This window comes from Ruditapes philippinarum, unplaced genomic scaffold (genome assembly GCF_026571515.1).
Source record: "Ruditapes philippinarum isolate M1 unplaced genomic scaffold, ASM2657151v2 ctg606_1_1_1_1, whole genome shotgun sequence".
In the NCBI taxonomy this organism is placed as follows: domain Eukaryota; kingdom Metazoa; phylum Mollusca; class Bivalvia; order Venerida; family Veneridae; genus Ruditapes; species Ruditapes philippinarum.
Window position 1 is genome coordinate 220,547 of NW_026858164.1, and position 20,018 is coordinate 240,564.

Here is a 20,018-nt window from a genome sequence, read left to right on the forward strand (position 1 = left end):
AAAAACAAGCAAAATTTAGACATTTGAACTTGTTGAAGGTCAAGATCATTTATGCATGAAGGTCAAGTTAGTCTGGTCTACTTGAAGGTATTGTCCTAAGTGATTTTGTGGCCAAGTACGAGTATGAAGACAATCCCCCAGGAACTTAAAAAGTTATGATCAAGGCTTCAGTTTGCGGACAGCAACAGCAACACCGACATGACTGTAACAATACCTCTATCAAAACTTATACCAGAGAAAAAAAAGAAAAGAAAGAAAAAAAAAGGAAAAAACATGCTCTGTGCGACTTTTTAACTGCTTCTTTCAAGTGAAGTTTGTCAGGTTACTGTAGATATAGCAGAATATTCTCCCTGTTATATATATTAAAACAAAACCAGTAATTCCAGTATTTTCACTTCGATATATTACTTAAATAAGGATTTTAAATGAGTGTGACCTTGATCTGAAGGAGCCTAGGAGGATGCACAGTTGCACATTGTGTCATTATGATTAACAGTTCTGCCAAAAAGTTTCAATTTTCTTCGATTGGCTCAGGCCTAAAACAACATTGCAAGAAATGATAACATATACCTATGTATTTTTATTTAATATAAAAGGTTATGTTAATATACAAAGTTATGCTTAATATACAATTTTATACTATTAAACAACATACAATCTGATAATTCTATATCATTTTACATATTTTCTATACTGACATTCCACCAACTATTGCCCAATATTGGGAACAAAGTGGCCATGCAGGTTTATATTTGAACACTATCACAGACTTTACAAAAACTCTTTCATACAGAAAATATAATATGAGCAAAAACTCTCTCAGTAAAACGTTTTAAATGTAAACATAGTTTACAATATTATTATTTAACAATATCATTACACTTAGAATATATTGAGGAATTGGTCATTTTCAAACTAGGCAAATATGGTTGTTCCCCATCTAATACCATGGTACAAAATATCCTACAGTTACAACTTGGTAAATAAATGGAAAATAAGCACAATGCCTTGATCACTAACTTGTTAGGAAAATCCCTTATTTTCCGAGTTTGAAAGTGTCTTGATTACATGTCTGATACCCTAATATCTATTGTAAATAGGCATATTTTTGAAACAGTTTTTTTATCATAAGCATAAACATTTCCTTAAGATACACTTACAATGAAAAATACAGTGTGTAAATGTTTATATGCTCTCAGTAATTATGTACATTTTACATACAATGTACCGTATTTCTGCCAGAATTTCCATTTAGTTATGATAAATGTATATCAATTTTATCTGCATTTAAATATACTTCTGCTAAAGTGAAACTATGGTTTTAAAGATGATTGTGAAATTATCAAAATATAAGTCACTGTTATATTTCAGTAATCTACTGAAAACGAAATAAATTAATAATAAAATAAAGTAATAAACTTTACATGTAAGGCAGTTTTCTTTAAATGTATCACAACATCTTTTCTTTCTTTTAGTTGTCATTCACATAATTTAACATTAACGATATCATAAAATATCTTTATATTTTAACACTTTATAATCATTACTGATTGTTCCCCTCTCATGTATTATATTGCTGTCTGTGGTGGGTTGGGCGAGGGACTATCATAAGATTGGTCCATATCAACTTTGGGTAAAGATACTGTAATACCTCTATTCAGTGGTGCACTCACACTTGTATCCTATGAAATACAATAAAACAAATAACAAAATAAATGTTAAAAAAAAACAACAACAGTACTTACAACATAATCAAATAGCAGACTTCAAACTCTGAACTTTATAGCACTATCTTATGTACATACTTATCTTAAGCCGGCATATATTTTAGCTTTAAATATTGCACCAGTGTGCCAGTCAACAGTAACTGTCTGTTTTGGAGATAGCTGGGGTGGGGAACAAATGAGGGACCATAAAATACAGTAAATTTACATGTAAGATTAACTCAAGTGACAGCAATACTATGAAGAGATTGATTCATTAGACAACCCAATTATAAAATATAACTAATTCTATAATCCCAATCTGAGTTTCGGTAGGTATCACTATCTTACATTTTCATTCCCTTTGAAAAACTATGTACAAAACCAAGCTCGTATGATGTGTTTGTTTGTGTTTTTAGCTCAGCAACACCCACAGCAGTCAAATACAAGACTTTTTATCATATCCCTCATAATTGACACATATTCAACCATTCAGCAGGTTATACCAATACTTTCTATACATTGTATAATCTGTTTAAATGATACTTTTAGTATGTATAGTAATAACAGAAAGTTATAAATTGACAGAAAACATTATACACTACCTGGCTATCCACCGACTGAAACATCATTCTGTAACTGTCAGGTTTCTGTGATATTGGTGAAATATTTGGAGAAACTGGATATGCTGGTAGACCAGGCTGAAATATGATGTTTCAACATTTACTTATATTCCAATATAAACAAGCAATTATCATAGTATTGCAAGCAATCCATAAGTCCCCTACCGGTAAGAGCCCAAGCAACATTCTGAAGGGCCATTGGCCATTCACTTAGGTTCCTATTTTAAGTAAATTTGTTGAAAAAGTTCTTTAAAAGTGATCACAGGAAACAGTTTTTATGTACAGACAGACGGACTGAAAGACACTCTAAAGTTATTTTTTAAACATCCCTGTTATCAAAATATAACATTTTTAAAATCCTATCATGATTGAAGAAGTTGGAGTAAAAATTACCAATTTCTAAAAAAAAGTCTAAGTTCAAAAGGGGCATAATTCTGGAAATAGTCTTGCTAGAGTATTGAACACTCACAAAATTTAATGTTGAGTGATAATAAGAAACATTTATATGAAGTTTGAAGTAGATACATTCAGAAAAAGAAGTTATTAAAAAAAACAATGTTTTTTTCATGAAAATTTTAAGTTCAAGGGAGGTAATTCTGATAAATTTTGTGCTAGAGTTGTAAACCTTGTCACATATGATGTGGTTGATGACAAGCAACTTATATTTAAAGTTTGAAGAAAATACCTTAAGAAATAAAGAACTTATAGTGAAAAAACTTAAAAACTAGAATCAGAAATCTTGAAATTCAGTCTATTTGTTGCCATAGCAACCAGAATTTTAAACATAGGAAGACAAGAAAAGGATGTGCATAATTTCCATACTGCCATCTACCCATATGTCAAGTTTCATAAACATATTTTCAGTACTTTTTGTGTTATCACTGGATCCAGGTTATGTGTAAAATTTGCCATATTTTCAGTCTATTTGTTGCCATAGCAACCAGAATTTTCAACATAGGAAGAAAAGAAAAAGACATGCATAATCTCCATACTGCCATCTATCCATATATCAAATTTCATAAAAATATTTTCAGTACTTTTTGCGTTATCGCGGGATCCAGGTTATGTGTAAAATTTGCCATATTTTCAGTCTATTTGTTGCCATAGCAACCAGAATTTTCAACATAGGAAGAAAAGAAAAAGACGTGCATAATCTCCATACTGCCATCTATCCATATATCAAGTTTCATTAAAATATTTTCAGTACTTTTTGCGTTATTGCGGGATCCAGTTTTGTGGACGGACGGACGGACTGACGGACGGACAGACGGACGGAGGGTAAACCTAAAGTCCCCTCCGGTAAACCGGTAGGGGACTAATTAAATAAATAAGTAATGAAAGACACAGTGATTTATATCAAACTCTGAATCTAACTCATTTGTTTCTTTATGAAATGTTTAAAGTTGAAGATATAATAGATAAATTACACAATGGTCCCTGAAAACAAAGACAAATCATTTTCCAGAACCACTGTATACAGACTACAAGAATTAGAGGTTACAATAATGTTGAACTTTTGCTTTACACGTGTTCTATAACAGGGAAGAATGATTCAGTTAAAAAAAAATCCAACAATTAACCTTTGACAAAATAGTATGGTCAATATACACACTACTTTACTCTTAACTCATTCACTAGTAAGCTATGCAAAAATTAGTTTATTCTCTTATTACAGATTTTTATAAAAAAAGATATAGAAATTTCTAACCTGAATTTGAACAGGTCTGTATCCTGGTAATTCAGTTGACTGTCTGACATTTGCTGTTCCATTTGTCATTTCTCCAGGTAAAGCAGGTCTAGGACGTTGATTTTGTTGTTGCTGTTGTTGTAATTGTTGTTGTTGCAACTGCTGCTCCTGTAACTGTTGTTGTTTCTGTTGCTGTTGTTGTTCTTGAATCCTTTGTTGTTGTTGCATCACCATTTGTAGAAGTCTCTGTTGCTGTTGCTGCTGCAGTTGTTGTTGCTGCTGAATTCGCTGTTGATTTTGTACAACTTGCTGCCTTGCTTGTTGGTCCTGCTGCTGCTGAATCTCTTGTTGCCGCTGTTGTTGTTGTGCTAGTTCATTTTGACCATGACCAGCTTGTTGCTGATGCATTAAACTATTTAGTCTTTTCTGAGCTTCAGCATGTTGTTTGTTCAATTCAGCAATTTGTGAGGCAAGAAAATCTCTGTCAGCACCTGCAGCCATGTGGTCATGTGACCTTTCAGAAGAATTTGACTGGTCTTGTGAAGATGAATTATTTTGGTCATTAGAGCGTAATGTCTGAGGTCTGTCCTTTGGTACAACAGATATTGGTTGATTTTTCTCATAAAATGATAATGGTAATTGTTGAGACCCTCTGTAAGGCAGTCCACTAGAATCTGATGGCAAGGGTATTCCTACATTACTCTGGACTAGAGGTGTAGGTCTGGGAACATTTACAGAGTTTACTTGGACAGTTTCAGGAACTCTAACCTGTGACTGAGAGACTGGTTCTCCACTTTGTCCTCTCACTGGTTGCTGACTTACACTGTTTGGGTTGAGGACTTGAGCCAGACTTGTTGTACATAGTCCAGGTAGTTCAACAAAATCATCATGTAGAGTAGAACTCTCTACACTTGATATATACTCCTGGTAGTCCAACAGTGAGCCTTGCTGTCCTACAATATCAAACATTTTTAACTTAAAATGAAGGCTTTTAAAGATATAAAAAAAAACACCATAAAATGAGAAGATATGAACACATGTTTCAAGAGTTTAAGAAAGGTGTTTTAACAAAAGCTTTGCTGAGACAGGCCAACATACCTCCAATGGCAAATTCAAAAGAAGGTATTACAGACAAAAATGCCTTCAGTATAAATCGTTCTAAAGTTATTCTGCAGAAACCAATAATTTTACAGTAAATTTGCTTTAAAAGGGGCATTACTCTTTCAATAATATGCAGCCAAAATTTAAGCTTGATATAACATACATGGCAAATATAAACACAATACAAATTAAAATCCTTCAAAGTTATCTTGAGGATAATCAGTAATTTCATTGTAAATTTTGTTAAAAAGGGGCATAACTCTATAAGCAATAATTTAACTACAGTAAAGAAACAACATTGACCTATGTTTTGATATAACATTCTTACATGCCAAATATAAACAAAACCACTGAAATACTTCATAAGTTATCCTACAGAAACCAATAGACAGACAGATGAACAGATAACACCATAACATAATACATCCTGAAGTTTCTTCTGGCGTATGGTAAAATTTTAAAAACTAAACCATAGAAAAATGTACTGTGTTAACATTAAGACATAAATAAAATGCAATGCTTACTTGCACCATTTTTCTCAGATTCTCCCACCCTGGATCTTCTTACAGGAGGAGATAACATCACAGCTGCAGATACTGGTTGTAGATGTTCTCCAAACGGGTTTATCTCCTTTGGTAGTTTACTGGGCACATCTGTTATAGAGAAAACTGTTGATTAAAGCGAAAACAAGCTTCCAAAATTATGCCAAATCTGATATTATTCAGACTTCAATAGAAAGTATTTTTCAGACGTTAATAGATAAAAAAATCTTTTTGCATTTTTGTTATGAATTTTTGTTTTGTGTTACTTTAATTATGTATGTTAATTGTACCTAATTGATTATACATGAATATACAGTATATCAATTGATATGAAACTATTACTCGTTTATCAATGACTGAGTATATGGTCTGTTTTACTAAAACTAAAATTTATCTATAAATAGTATAAATAGTCATTCTTTTCATTTGCAAAATTTATACTCACAATAACATTTCTTATGAGACTAACAACTTGAAAGTTAAGAAGTTATTAAGGACAATACATTCATATAATGTCATGATAATTCAATATACTGGGTATTTCCCCACTCGCAAAATTCAAGCAAAACTCTAGAAGGATATTCATTGGTAAGGCAAATTTGTACAAGTTGTTGAAATGTCTATATATATTATTTATACATGGTTTTAGAAGATTGTAAACTTTCATCAAACACCGTATAGAAATACATACTTTGTACACCTTGGTGGTACTGCTGGGCTTTAGGTGGTGTCTGGGTTTGTACAGGTTCAGCCGGGTTAGAGTTGTCCGACTGGGCGGGACTCCACTGTTGTGAGGACGGTGGTTGCTCACCCTGTACCAGAAATATGTTAATATATATTTGTAGCCAGTGTATACATTTAATTGAATATTACATCAAAAAGTGAATTATAAAAGTTTAGCAAGCTGTCAGCAAATGATTATACCTATGAGACAAGTGCAGACCAACATCTGCAGGCTCATCCATGCATTGTGCACTATTCAATCAGTAAATAATTTTAAATTTTCCCTAAATAATGGGATAAATAATTTTGTCCAGACTGAAACATGAACACTTCCATTTAGATATTTAGCTTGGCAAGTGTTGATAAATGTTTCATTCTCTTGATGTCCAATCTCACAAAAATTTACATATTTAGTAAATTCAGTCAAAGATTGCATCATATAATATATTATATATCATTAACTTCAGTATTTTGTCATGATTTAACTCACACATCAATATTAATGTTTTGGTAAAATAAAATCAAAGAAAAACCTTCAATCTAGCTATCTCAGCTTGTGTTTCTTGTCGGAATTTCCTGAACTCTGCAGACATTGTTTGAAATTCTTCTTGTGTAACAATTATATCCTAAAATTTATAAAAAAAAATATGAAACATATATTTCAATATAACAATTCAATGCCACCTTCATCTTAAAAAAATCCTTAAAAACAACCATATTCTTTATAACCTAATAAGCCCAGAGGCTGAAATTATAAACTATTTTGTTCTAACACATTGAAATATCCACTGAGTTCTTTACAAATTAATGCATATATTTGTTAGATGAGTAAATTTATTCTTAACAAAACAATACAAATGCATGTAGATGTAGTGTTTCTATAGCATTTTAAGTGTTTCTGTACTTTCAGGGCTTTAAAATTGGAAGTTTGGTAGTTATTTACTCCTGATTTTGGCTTGTGACTTCCAAAATATAATGCTTTTCCTTCTTTATCTATATAATGTGAATATCAGACATTTTGCAGTATCTGACTTCCAAATTTTTTAACTTAACGGAATCCCTGACTTTATTACCTTAATTTATCTTCACCATTTTGACAGCTCACAAGAATTAGGTAATATTAGCATCCGGTCAAAATTATTTCCTAGTCAAAATCAATATTTGTGTACTTACAGAGGTAAGTGCATCAACAAGTGCTTTTGACTGTACAACATCCTGGGTCAGTTGTTCCCTCACAGTGATTTCCGCATGTAATCTAAGCTCACACTCTCGTAAATATCGTGTCAATTTTGTCACTGAGTCGACTATTGCTAAGGTATACCCTGAGAAAGACTCCTGTCTGTGACGTTCTGCCGGAGGCCGTCGACCCGTCAGCCGTTCATACTCTGCTACTTCATCTTCCAGGGTCTCTAAAACCTGTAAAATTCCTCGTCAGTCTAACATTTTCTTTAAATTTGACAGAGTATTAGTCAGATGTCAAAATGGTATATACACTTTGCTGTGTCAATTATTTTCCAGCTGAAACTTTCTTAGAGTGGATGTCATCTTATCAATGGAGTATGCTTGCAACTTGTAAATCTTATCCAAACATTACAGAAACAAGCCTATAAGGATTAATATTGATTTTCATATTTAACATATAGCCATAAAATAGTGAATGAAATATTATTTAGATTTTGTCTAGTTGTTATTGATCAATCAATTATACCTTTCTCAATTCATTTAGAGTGAGATTTGAAGTATTATGTTCTGGCTGTGGTTTAGGAACTCTTGGTTTAGTTTTATTGATCTTATTTGTATCATTTATAGCTGACTTTGGTGGTTGTAATATTTCTAGAGATTCATCTAAATGTTTCTTGTTTTTGGGTGGTGTTTGAAATGATCCATCTGAAAAAAAAAAGCTGAGTTTTATAGAAGCTCATTCAATTTATGTATTAACAAATAGTAACAAACTTAAGTTACAGAAGCAACACATGAGTATATAAAATAACAGTGGTAAATCTTTGTAAATTAACACATGACATGGTTTTAATTAATATTTCTACAAACAATATTATTTTAGGTATTTCATAAACAGTATTGGCATTTTGTAAAATGTATTTCTATGAATTAGTTTGGTTAATGTAATACACTTATGCTATTTCTATGAAATTGTTAGGTTGATCTAATACATTAATGCTATATCACCTTTAGATGTAGCTGCTGTAAGATCTGGTAGCTGTGAACTTTGTATAATCTTGCTGTTTAATTGACTATTTAACATCTGATCAAGGTGACTCATTCCAGCCTGACCACTGATTGTACTTAACGTTGTGTTCTTCTCCTCCGCCTCTAAAAACTGCTGGAATCTTTGCATGTTCATTTTGGGTTGGTATGATAGAGGTATAGGATGAGAATCATCTAAATCTGTAAAAAAAAAACCTGTCATAACAGGCAGTACATGGGAATTCTTCTTTAACCCTTAAGCTGCTATATTTCAATAGTGAATCTGTCCAGCTTTGAATTTGAAACAGTCCATTCAAAGTTCAAGGGATTTCAATATAAAAATACAAAAATTAAGCTGCCAACAATATAGAGCCTGGTCAGACTGCCCAGATGTGCAGACTGGCCTGGCTCTATACTGGTGGCAAAGGCTGATAACTTATGGTTCCTGCAGGTTAAGGTTTAATGTAATATATAAAGTTCTCCCATTTTCATGTTTTTGAAGAGGCTGCCATTTTGCAGTCTATCAAAATACAAAAAAAAAAGATATTTCAACTGACAAACAGTCATAAAATATTTAGAAGATTTAGAATATTTCAGAAGATAGTGAAATTATATATTGATAATTTCACAGTGAGATTATTAAAATATTATTTTCATAAGATCTGGATTGTTATATCGGTCCGAGTGGTGTTTATCGGCTATTTAACTCCGGCGTGGAGTTTTGATGCATAGGAATTGACCACGAAGAGTGTTAGAATATATAATAATTGAATATCATCAGGAATACACTCCTCGTAATTAAAATATGTTTGGTTACGAGAATCACATGAGTATCTGCACATAATAAGTAAGAAATGTAACAAAATTGTGAAATTTTAAAAAACATATTTTTTTTAACAAAAACTGTATAAGTTCTTGCACATATTGTCCATTGTAAAAATTAGTAAAAAAAAATATGAAATAAGAAATTGTTTCTTTTGTATGTAAGATCACATTATATTTCACTCAATACCAGCTCTTATATTTTCATTTGTGGACAAGCCACTCGAGAAAATATTACATCTGGTGTTTACTCTGAAATATAGTTTCCATCTTAACTTTACTGCTATGCCATGTTACTCTAATGTTACAACCCAACAAAAAAATTATCTTTGCTTGACTTAAAACTTCAAAAAAGTGACAAAAAATAGCCCTAAACTTTCACTTGAATAACGTAAATATTTGTGACAAGTGTAAAGCCCCCATTTTTAAAGGGAATATTTTTTTGATTTTATACCCGATTTCCCGAGTCCTTTTCATTAAGAGCCCCTTTTGGGGTTTTGGGGTTCCGCGGGGGAAAGCCCGCAAATCTCTGAAAAAAGTCGTAATAAAAAATATTTTTTAATAAATTTTAATTTCTCATTTTAATAATTGGGTCAATACAATTTGTTGAAAAACCCCAAAAAATAATTATTTTTTCCCGTTTATGCCTTTAAATATATCGCTGGTATATAAAAAACTTTTGTTGGAAAAAAAAGTTAAAAAATTTTAATTTTTCTTTTTGTAAATTTTAAAAACTGTTTTTTAAAGGGATACAACAAACTATTAAAAATTTTCTGAACGTATCAAAAAAAAAAATTAACAAATCAAATGTAGCTAGCATGCGTACCCTGGGATCATCTCCAAACAAATCTTTCACCACTGCCATCATTGTGTCTGACTTTTCAAGCACATCCTGTAACTATAATAAACAAAAAAACTTCTATACACAAAAATATGATAAATTTTCTTTTGAGTTAGAAATACATTTAACAATTTTAACCTTATCAAGCTCTAGTGATAAAAACTACAATTAAAAGGCATTTGAGTAGCTAATGTATAATGTGTATTTCATATTGATATAATACCCATTTTTAAACAAACATAAATACTATATTCAATTTCAATTTATTATTGAAAAACACAGCATAACTATTTAAATCATACCTGACTATACAAATGCTGGGCATAAAAGCTCAAATAAAATGTCTATCAAAAGTTGATAAAATGTGTACAAACCTGTTTCTGATCATATAAAACTTCCTTCATGATGGCAATTTTACGAGCCTGTGAGTTGTTCTTAAATGGACTAGCTCTTTTACCTAAAATAATAATAATAATTGATAGTTATTTACATGTATAATTACAAAATGTACATGTATAAAAATATATATTTAACAAGGGTGCCATACAGGCTTTCTACTGCCTCTACCAAAAAAACTAGGGAAAAAGTAGGGCATTTTTTTACCAAAAAGTAGGGCAAAGTAGGGATTTCTGATGTTAAAAACTAGGGATAAAGTAGGAATTTCTTACCGATTTAGTTAAGAATTAGCAAAACATACCATCACCGAGACCACATCAGGCTGTGTGTATCTTCAGTTCAGTCCATGCTTGAAAGACAGGCACCTCATAGGCAGAATGTTGCTGAATGTTTTGCCAAGGCACCATGAGCAGAGCTGCATCAGTACTAAGGGTGTAGTACTTAAGTACCAGTACCAGTACTTGCCAAGTTTTGCAGTACAGTTTCCAGTACCAGTACTTGATTTTAGCATGGTACTGCAGTACCAGTACTTTTTTGGGGGAAGTAATTAAGAACCAGTACTAATACTTTTATATATTCATCAAAGTTTGAATAAATACACAGTTTGTTTGTTTGTTTCATTTCACGCCTTTTTCAACAGTATTTCTGTCATATAGGCGGGTAGTTTCCTAACCATCGTTCCTGGAGAGTTACACCAGTACTAGACTACCTTCTATTTTACCAGTAAAGAGTTATTGACTCTGTTTATCTCAATTTAATTTTACTTTAAGTCTTTGGTGTTTTTTTATGATGAATACTATGTTAACATTTGAAGGAATATTGCAGCAAATTATTTATAGATTTGATAACTTACTTTTTCACAAAAATAAAATAATACATGGAATTTACAGCTTTACTTTATGAGTAAAAATAATGACATTTTTATCAAAACCAAAAATACTGCCTAGTAATGCAGTAGCAGTACCACTTTTTTAAGACAGTAATGCAGTACCAGTACCTGAGTAGTAGCAAAATTTTGTAAGAGTAATTCAGTATCAGTACCAGTACTTGCAAAATTGCTCCAGTATATATACTGCAGTACCAGTGCCAGAAATGCAGCTCTGAGTCTGACCATGAGTCTTTCAAGGATGGACATCACAAGGAGACACACACACACCTGAACTACTCATCAATTGCAACTGAAAATACAACTGAAATACCATTTTAAATATCTTCTTTTTTTCATTTCATTTCAAAATGAAAAAGTAGGGATAATAGGGCTATTTCAGAAAAAAGTAGGGCAAAGTAGGGATCAAAAGAAAAAAGTAGGGAAAAGTAGGAAAAGTAGGAAAAGTAGGGACCAGTAGAAAGCCTGTGCCATAGTCACAAAATACGCCCGTTTACGAAAGCTTTAGATGGAGATGGGGGCATTATGGATAAGTGTTATCTAGCAAGCAAGTTTTTATTCTTGGCACTGTGTTGTTAAATGAACCTTATAACAAATCAGTAGGGAAGATATGCACAGGATGTGTGACCTTGACCTTGGTCGCAGGGACCTGAATTTTATGTACTGCACTCAGCCTCACAATGATGAACATTTGTGCCAAATTATATTGAAATCCCTCTATGCATGTAGAAGTTTTGCTCCAGACAAGCGTTTTTCTATGAGCTCTAACTGTGACCTTTACCTTTGACCTAGAGACTTGGTTCATGTGCAGGGCACTACGTCTCATGGTGGTGAACAATTCTATAAAGTAACATTAAAATTCCTCCATGCATGTAGAAAATATGCTCCGGACAACATCTGGATATTTAATCATCTCCAGTGACCTTGACCTTGCAAATATTAACCTAAATTAAATGTGTCACACCTGTAGTCATGATAGTTACCATTTGTGCTACAATCCATCAATAAATGATGACTGAATGGTCCCTATACACATCTTCAAATTTTTATCTGAACTTTGACCTCTATGTGTAACCTTGACTTTGGTCGCAGGGATCTGAATTTTGCGTGCGACACTCAGCCTCACAATGGTGAACATTTGTGCCAAGTTATATTGAAATCCCCCTATGAATGTAGAAGTTTTGCTCCGGACAAGCGTTTTTCAATGAGCTCTAAGTGTGACCTTGACCTTTGACCTGGAGACCTGGATCATGCATGGAGCAATACATATCATGGTGGTGAACATTTCCATAAAGTATTATAAAAATTCTTCCATACATGTAGGAGATATGCTCCAGACAAAATCGGGATATTTCACCATCTTTAGTGACCTTGACCTTGCATATATTGACCTAAAGTACATGTGTCACAGCCGTAGTCATGATAATGACCATTTGTGTTACAATCCCTCAATAAATGATGATTAAATTGTCCCTATACACATCTTCATATTTTTATCTAATCTTTGACCTCTATGTGTGACCTTGACCTTGGCTGCAGGGACCTGAATTTTGTGCGCGACACTCCGCCTCACAATGGTGAACATTTGTGCCAAGTTATATTGAAATCCCTCTATGCATGTGGAAGTTTTGCTCCGGACAAGCGTTTTTCAATGAGCTCTAAGTGTGACCTTGACCTTTGACCTAGAGACCTAGTTCATGTGCGTGACATGGCTTCTCATAATGGTGAACATTTCTATGAAATTTCATTAAAATCCCTCCATGCGTGTAGGAGATATGCTCCGTACAAAATCTGGATATTTCATCATCTCCAGTGACCTTGACCTTGTATATATTGACCTAAATTATATGTATCACAGCCATAGTCTTGATAATGACCATTTGTGTTACAATCCCTCAATAAATGATGACTAAATGGTCCATATACACATCTTCATATTTTTATCTGAACTTTGACCTCTATGTGTGACCTTGACCTTGGCCGCATGGACCTGAATCTTGCGCGCGACACTCCGCCTCACAATGGTGAACATTTGTGCCAAGTAATATTGAAATCCCTCTATACATGTGGAAGTTTTGCTCCAGACAAGCATTTTTCAATGAGCTCTAAGTGTGACCTTGACCTTTGACCTAGAGACCTGGTTCATGTGCGCGACACTGCTCCTCATAGTGGTGAACATTTCTATGAAGTTTCATTAAAATCCCTCCATATATGTAGGAGATATGCTCCGGACAAAATTGGACGCCGCCCGCCCGCCAGGGGCGTTCCCATAATACGTCCCGTTTTTCAAACGGGCGTATAAAAAGAAAAGTCCATGAATGAACTCCAATAACATTCAATTCGCAATTTCTCATATGAGACTTCTTTATGTCAGAAATTATACATAGCATAAATGTTTTGTTTTTTTTATTTCTAAACACTAAAACTCAATAGAATATTCACATTGGTTCAAATTGTACACGGAAGTTCCCTGCTCAAACCCACAACGCTTGGGTTGAGAGGCAAGCATCTTAACCACCAGGTCATTGCTCTGCACCATAATTGTGTATTTAGATTCTTTACCTTTTCTAGCAGATCCAGGTCTGGTAAGATGTGTAGATACAGCATGTTTAGATCTGTGTGCAGCTTTCCTGTAAGCCTGAAACAATCATGTTAATAACTCATAAAACATATAATCAAAACAGCTAATCTCACACTCTCTCCATTTTCATAGATGGAATTTCAAGGTTAAATGTTGGTATTTCAGAGCTATTAATTTTTCAAATATCACAGACATTGAAAAATTTTGCCTTAAAAAACAAATAACAAACAATGTCTATTTGAACTGTAAAGAATATACATATAGCAGAAATACATGTTTTAGTTTCATTTAAACCATGAATTTATCATCTTCATCAGATCTTCTACCTTGTTGATATGCAATTATGATTATCTATTGTCAATTCAATACTCCTCTATATGCTGTTTTGTTGATAATACATGCACAATACAGTCAATATCATTTTCGTTATAAAAACTGCCATTTTTTAAAATTTTTGCTGAGTGTATGGGAAATAAATGTACATGTGCTTCATGTCACACATCTGCTAACTCCTTAAAATATTTTTGTATCAACAAGTCTATAACAGACATCTTATCTTTTACTTCTTCTCAACCAAAAAATATTACATGTACATTGTATACCACATGTTATTCTTAAATAAATGATAAGAAAATGAAGGAGGATTTTACTTACAATTTCATCTGGGGTAGCTTTGTAAGCATCTAAGTCATTAACTGTGTCCTGAAAACAAGAGGGCCATGATGGCCCTGAAATCGCTCACCTGTATAAAGGCCCCCGGGGCGGGGCTAATTTTAACCCAGGGGCTTTTATTTGAACAAACTTGGTAGATCCCCATTTGAAGATGTTTCTTGATAAATATCTTAGCTCTAGCTCTAAGAAAATCTTTAAGTTTTCACTAAACACATATAGTGAAAAACAATGACCCACACCCTCTGTGCGGGCCAATTTTGTCCCCAGGGCTTTTATTTGAACAAACTTGGTAAACACTCACTAGAAGATAATTCATGCTTAATATCTAAACTCTATCTCTTGGTCTTTTTAACAGAACATTTTTTCAGTTTTTACTATATACATAAAAGGAAAATCAATGATCCCGGGGCCGGGCCAATTTTTTAACCCCAGGGCCCTTAATTTAACAAAAATGGTAGACATCCATTAGAAGATGTTTCATGCTAAATATCTTAGCTCTACCTTTTAAGATTTTTTAAAAGAAGATTTTTTATGTTTTAACTTATATACATAAAAGGAAAAACAATGACCCCCTGGGGCGGGGCCAAATTTTGACCCCAGGGCTTTTATTTGAACAAACTTGTTAGACACCCACTAGAAGAGGTTTCATGCTTAATAGCTAAGCTCTACCTCTTTGGGTTTTTTAAAAGAAGATTTTTTTAAGTTTTTACTATATGCATATAGGGTAAATCAATGACCCCCTGGGGCGGGGCCAAATTTGACCCCAGGGCTTTTATTTGAGCAAACTTGGTAGATATCCATTAGAACATGTTTCATGCTAAATATCTTAGCTCTAGCTCTTTGGGTTCTTTAAAAGAAGATTTTTTAAGGTTTTACTATATGCATATAGGGAAAATCAATGACCCCCTGGGGCAGGGCCAATTTTGACCCCAGGGCTTTTATTTGAACAAACTTGGTAGACACTGGCTAGAAGATGTTTCATGCCACATATTTAAGCTCTACCTCTTTGGGTTTTTTAAAAGAAGATTTTTTAAGGTTTTACTATATGCATTTAGGGTAAATCAATGACCCCCTGGGGCGGGGCCAAATTTGACCCCAGGGCTTTTATTTGAACAAACTTGGTAGACACCCATTAGAGGATGTTTCATGCTAAATATCTTAGCTCTAGCTCTTTGGGACTTTTCAAAGAAGATTTTTTAAGGTTTTACTATATGCATATAGGAAAAATCAATGACCCCCTGGGGCGGGGCCAATTTTGACCCCAGGGCTTTTATTTGAACAAACTTGGTAGACACTGACTAGAACATGTTTCATGCCAAATATCTAAGCTCTACCTCTTTTGGTTTTATAAAAGAAGATTTTTTTAAGGTTTTACTATATGCATATAGGGTAAATCAATGACCCCCTGGGGTGGGGCCAATTTTGACCCCAGGGCTTTTATTTGAACAAACTTGGTAGACACCCATTAGAGGATGTTTCATGCTAAATATCTTAGCTCTAGCTCTTTGGGTTTTTTAAAAGAAGATTTTTTAAGGTTTTACTATATGCATATTGGGAAAATCAATGACCCCCTGGGGCGGGGCCAATTTTGACCCCAGGGCTTTTATTTGAACAAACTTGGTAGACACTGACTAGAAGATGTTTCATGCCAAATATCTAAGCTCTACCTCTTTGGGTTTTTTAAAAGAAGATTTTTTAAGGTTTTACTATATGCCTATAGGGTAAATCAATGACCCCCTGGGGCGGGGCCAATTTTGACCCCAGGGCTTTTATTTGAACAAACTTGGTAGACACCAATTAGAGAATGTTTCATGCTAAATATCTTAGCTCTAGCTCTTTGGGTTCTTTAAAAGAAGATTTTTTAAGGTTTTACTATATGCATATAGGGAAAATCAATGACCCCCTGGGGCGGGGCCAATTTTGACCCCAGGGCTTTTATTTGAACAAACTTGGTAGACACTGACTAGATGATGTTTCATGCCAAATATCTAAGCTCTAGCTCTTTGGGTTTTTTAAAAGAAGATATTTTAAGTTTTTTCTTTCGGTTGCCATGGCAACAAGAGTTCTGCATGGAATTAAATTCTTTGAACAATTTTTAAAAATGACCACCAAAGGAACATTCCTGTGAAGTTTGGATGAAATTGGCCTAGTGGTTTATGAGGAGATGTCATTTAAAGTAAAAGTTTACGGACGACGGACGGACGGACGGACGGACGCCGGACGAAAAGCGATCACAAAAGCTCACCATGTCACTTTGTGACAGGTGAGCTAAAAACCCACAAAAAAAACCCACAATAATTTCTTGTCAATTAGTTGAAATATTTGGCCTCCAGGACAAAAGACCTCCTGTCCAAAAATGACAAGGCAGACAAAAGCCCTCCTGTAACAAAAATATATATGTAAGTTGAATACCTGCTTTTTCCAATGAACTCAACATATTAAAATTGTAGCATCTATATTTGTTGTTCTTTTCAATTGGCCTAAGTTTGTGTATGAGCTAGAACCGCCTTCCATTCAGAATATACCTTTCTGAAATGTTTAAAGAGGTAACTTTTCACACGAATGTCGTTAAAAACAAAGTCACATTTAAATTGTTCCAAGGCATATTATAATAAATATAAATGTCTTGGACTTATAATTTTAGTTAATTTAAACTTGTTTTCATCCTTTATTACTCTATTAATCTTAACTTCACATGGGAGTAATCCTTTTGTATTTACGTGAATAAATTTGCACTTACATATTTTACCACTTATTATTTAGATGCCTGTCAGGAATGTGCTGAAGCTCATACAAACATGCTTATGCCAATGGAATATAAAAATAATCATGATTACAATTTTAATATGTTGAGTGCATTGAAAAGAAAACACAAAGTATTCAACATACATATAATATATGTATTTGCTGCAAGAGGGCTTTTGTCCGCCGTGTTATTTTTGCTGGAGGGCTTTTCCGCCCAGTCATTCTCATGGGTGTGCTTTAGTCCGCCCTGTCATTTTCACGGAGGGTTTTTGTCCACCTTGTTATTTTACGACGAGAGGGTTTTTGTCCTAAACTCAATATATTTTCCCAGCTTAGAAACTGGTACAGCTCTTTTTATTCTATTATTAATCTAATTAAGGAAAGAACTATTAATTTTTTAAATGAACAGATAAAAGTACATGTATTTAAAATTACCTTATTCCATGTAGTTCATTTTAATGCCATTTAATATTCTGTTTGTATGGTGGCTGATTTGTGCCATTCATGTTTTCGCCCAGCGACCCCGCCATGCGAAAAGTCGAGAATTAATAAGTTAAAATGATGGGGACTCGGAGCGAAAACACGCTAATTAGTGGGGGCGTGGGGCGAAGTTTGATAAATAAAAACATGCTAATTAACGTTTTATTGTTTTATTAAACTCCCTCCCCCCACGCTAATTAGCTTTGTTTTTGCTCTGCGCCCCTGCCATTTTAACTTGTTAATTTTCAACTTTTTGCTTGGCGGCGTCGTGGGGTGAAAATACGAATGGCACAAATCAGCCACCATAGTTTTGACTTCTAACTTGTGATACGCATGAATGCCCACTTCTTACCTTAGTTTTATCACAAATTGGTTATCACTTCCAAAATTCACAAAAAGGCAACCATACTTGACAATATAATGACATAAACTTACATTCCAAGGTTTCGGTTTTACAGTCCTTTTTTTCTTTGGTGGATTTCTACCTCCAACTCGCACAAAAGACATCTGAAAATTACAGAAAAATATTGCTTGTGTAATTTGTATCCTATTTTATTTCAAAATATACGCCAAGTCAAAACAACAGTAACAATACGGAAAAATCAGTTTGTAAATAAATCAGTCCATCTTGAAGTCGAAATATTGAGACAACTTAGAAATATACTGTTAAAAAATAATGGCATACAGGTGCCTCATATTTCCGTGGTACTTAACTGTGCAACACAGACAACGAAAATTAGAAGAATAAAATTTGCGAAAGTATGTTGAATATTGTAGCAAAGTCAAGTCAATTAGATCTACATCATAGTTTATTCCATTTAATATTTGCATGTAAGCAGTTATGTACACAACATGGCAATTAACACCATGTCTTGACTTTTGTCGTCCGCTCCGGTATTGGTCTATTCAATAAATATTGTAGAGTTTGAATCTTTTCCACTGCCAGTTTTTAACTAATTTTGATTGAACTAATTTATATTCTTGGACAAAACTATTTCACTCGGAAATAGGTACCATTTGTTTACGACTCTATAAGCGAAGGAATTTTGTCTTATTGCCTTTAGTGGTCTTAACTTTTTTACCTCAGATTTCATGATTTGTAACAGATAATTTGAACAACTTTTCATAGTCAAAATCGTCTATTTTGTGAATAAGTTTAAAAAACGTGTATCATATCTCCACGTTGACGTCTGTAATCAAGAGTTGGTAAATTCAATGCCCTTAATCTTTATCATTTAACATGTTTAACAGTTTCAAGTAACAATAGATCAACTTGTGATTCCCCGTTTTCATGATTAAGGAGTAAGTTCTGATTGGGGCAGATTTGATTTGTGGTTAATTAATTTGACTTGCTGTCAAACTTATTTAATTATAGAACCTAGATTTTAAAATAATTTATCATCATGATCATTGCAATGCTTGTCTGTTCTTGTCAAGAAGCAAATAGTAAGAATGTTGCACTGCTCCAACCGTTTAAAATCATTTTTAAAGAAGTTAGGTGACTATGTTTTAAACTATATGCAAATAAAAAAAATACTATGTACATAAAGAAAATTACTACACTCACTTTCTTATCAAAAACAACGGAGAGTCGGAATTTACATTTCTGCCGCCATTTGTAAATAAATAAGTAACCGTGCGTGTGATTGGTTGATTTATGATAAAAAAAATCTTAAAACGCGAATCTGTATAACAATTACCGAACTGTCGATAAAATGTCTAATCTCCGGATTGGGAATGAAAATACCCTCTTTATTTAATGATAGTAGCTTATTATTAATCAAAGCATCGAAAATGAAACATATGATAAAAACTCCTTTTTTCAATACGACTTCAATAAACATAAAAAATAGAATATTATCTCTGAAGTAATAAATAATAGAGATCATAACATTCAGTGCATTTTATCCAAAAAAGAAAAAAAGAGAAAACAAACATAATAACATATATAGTACAGGTATATTGTCTATAATAGGGAAAATATACCAAGTTTAAGTACTTTGTTTTGGAA

The 20,018-nt window shown here is 33.3% G+C and overlaps 1 protein-coding gene across 1 annotated transcript; it reads right to left on the minus strand.

Annotated features, from left to right (window-relative positions):
- Nucleotides 1-567: 567 nt before the first annotated feature.
- LOC132752341 (alpha-protein kinase 1-like) lies at nt 568-18,853 on the minus strand. The gene is made up of 16 exons (XM_060742654.1): nt 18,809-18,853; nt 18,443-18,514; nt 14,765-14,812; nt 14,092-14,167; nt 10,622-10,704; nt 10,207-10,304; nt 9,597-9,658; nt 8,567-8,839; nt 8,088-8,266; nt 7,553-7,795; nt 6,913-7,005; nt 6,348-6,468; nt 5,639-5,767; nt 4,035-4,966; nt 2,309-2,404; nt 568-1,682 (listed from the first exon to the last, which is right to left on the minus strand). The coding sequence occupies exons 1-16, from the start codon at nt 18,836-18,838 to the stop codon at nt 1,569-1,571; spliced, it is 2,649 nt and encodes an 882-aa protein (XP_060598637.1). The 5' UTR covers nt 18,839-18,853; the 3' UTR covers nt 568-1,568.
- Between the last annotated feature and the right edge of the window lie 1,165 nt (nt 18,854-20,018).

Bases quoted from the DNA above. Each gene is read 5' to 3' on its own strand.
- LOC132752341 (XM_060742654.1), bottom strand. From the start codon at position 18,838: ATGCAAATATTAAATGGAATAAACTATGAT. The intron at 8,840-9,596 runs GTATTGAGTGAA...TAGCAGCTTAAG, and splicing joins AAATGAAAATATAAGAGCTG to GGTTAAAGAAGAATTCCCAT. The intron at 7,796-8,087 runs GTATAATTGATT...GGAATTTTACAG, and splicing joins CTCTAAATGAATTGAGAAAG to GTTTTAGAGACCCTGGAAGA.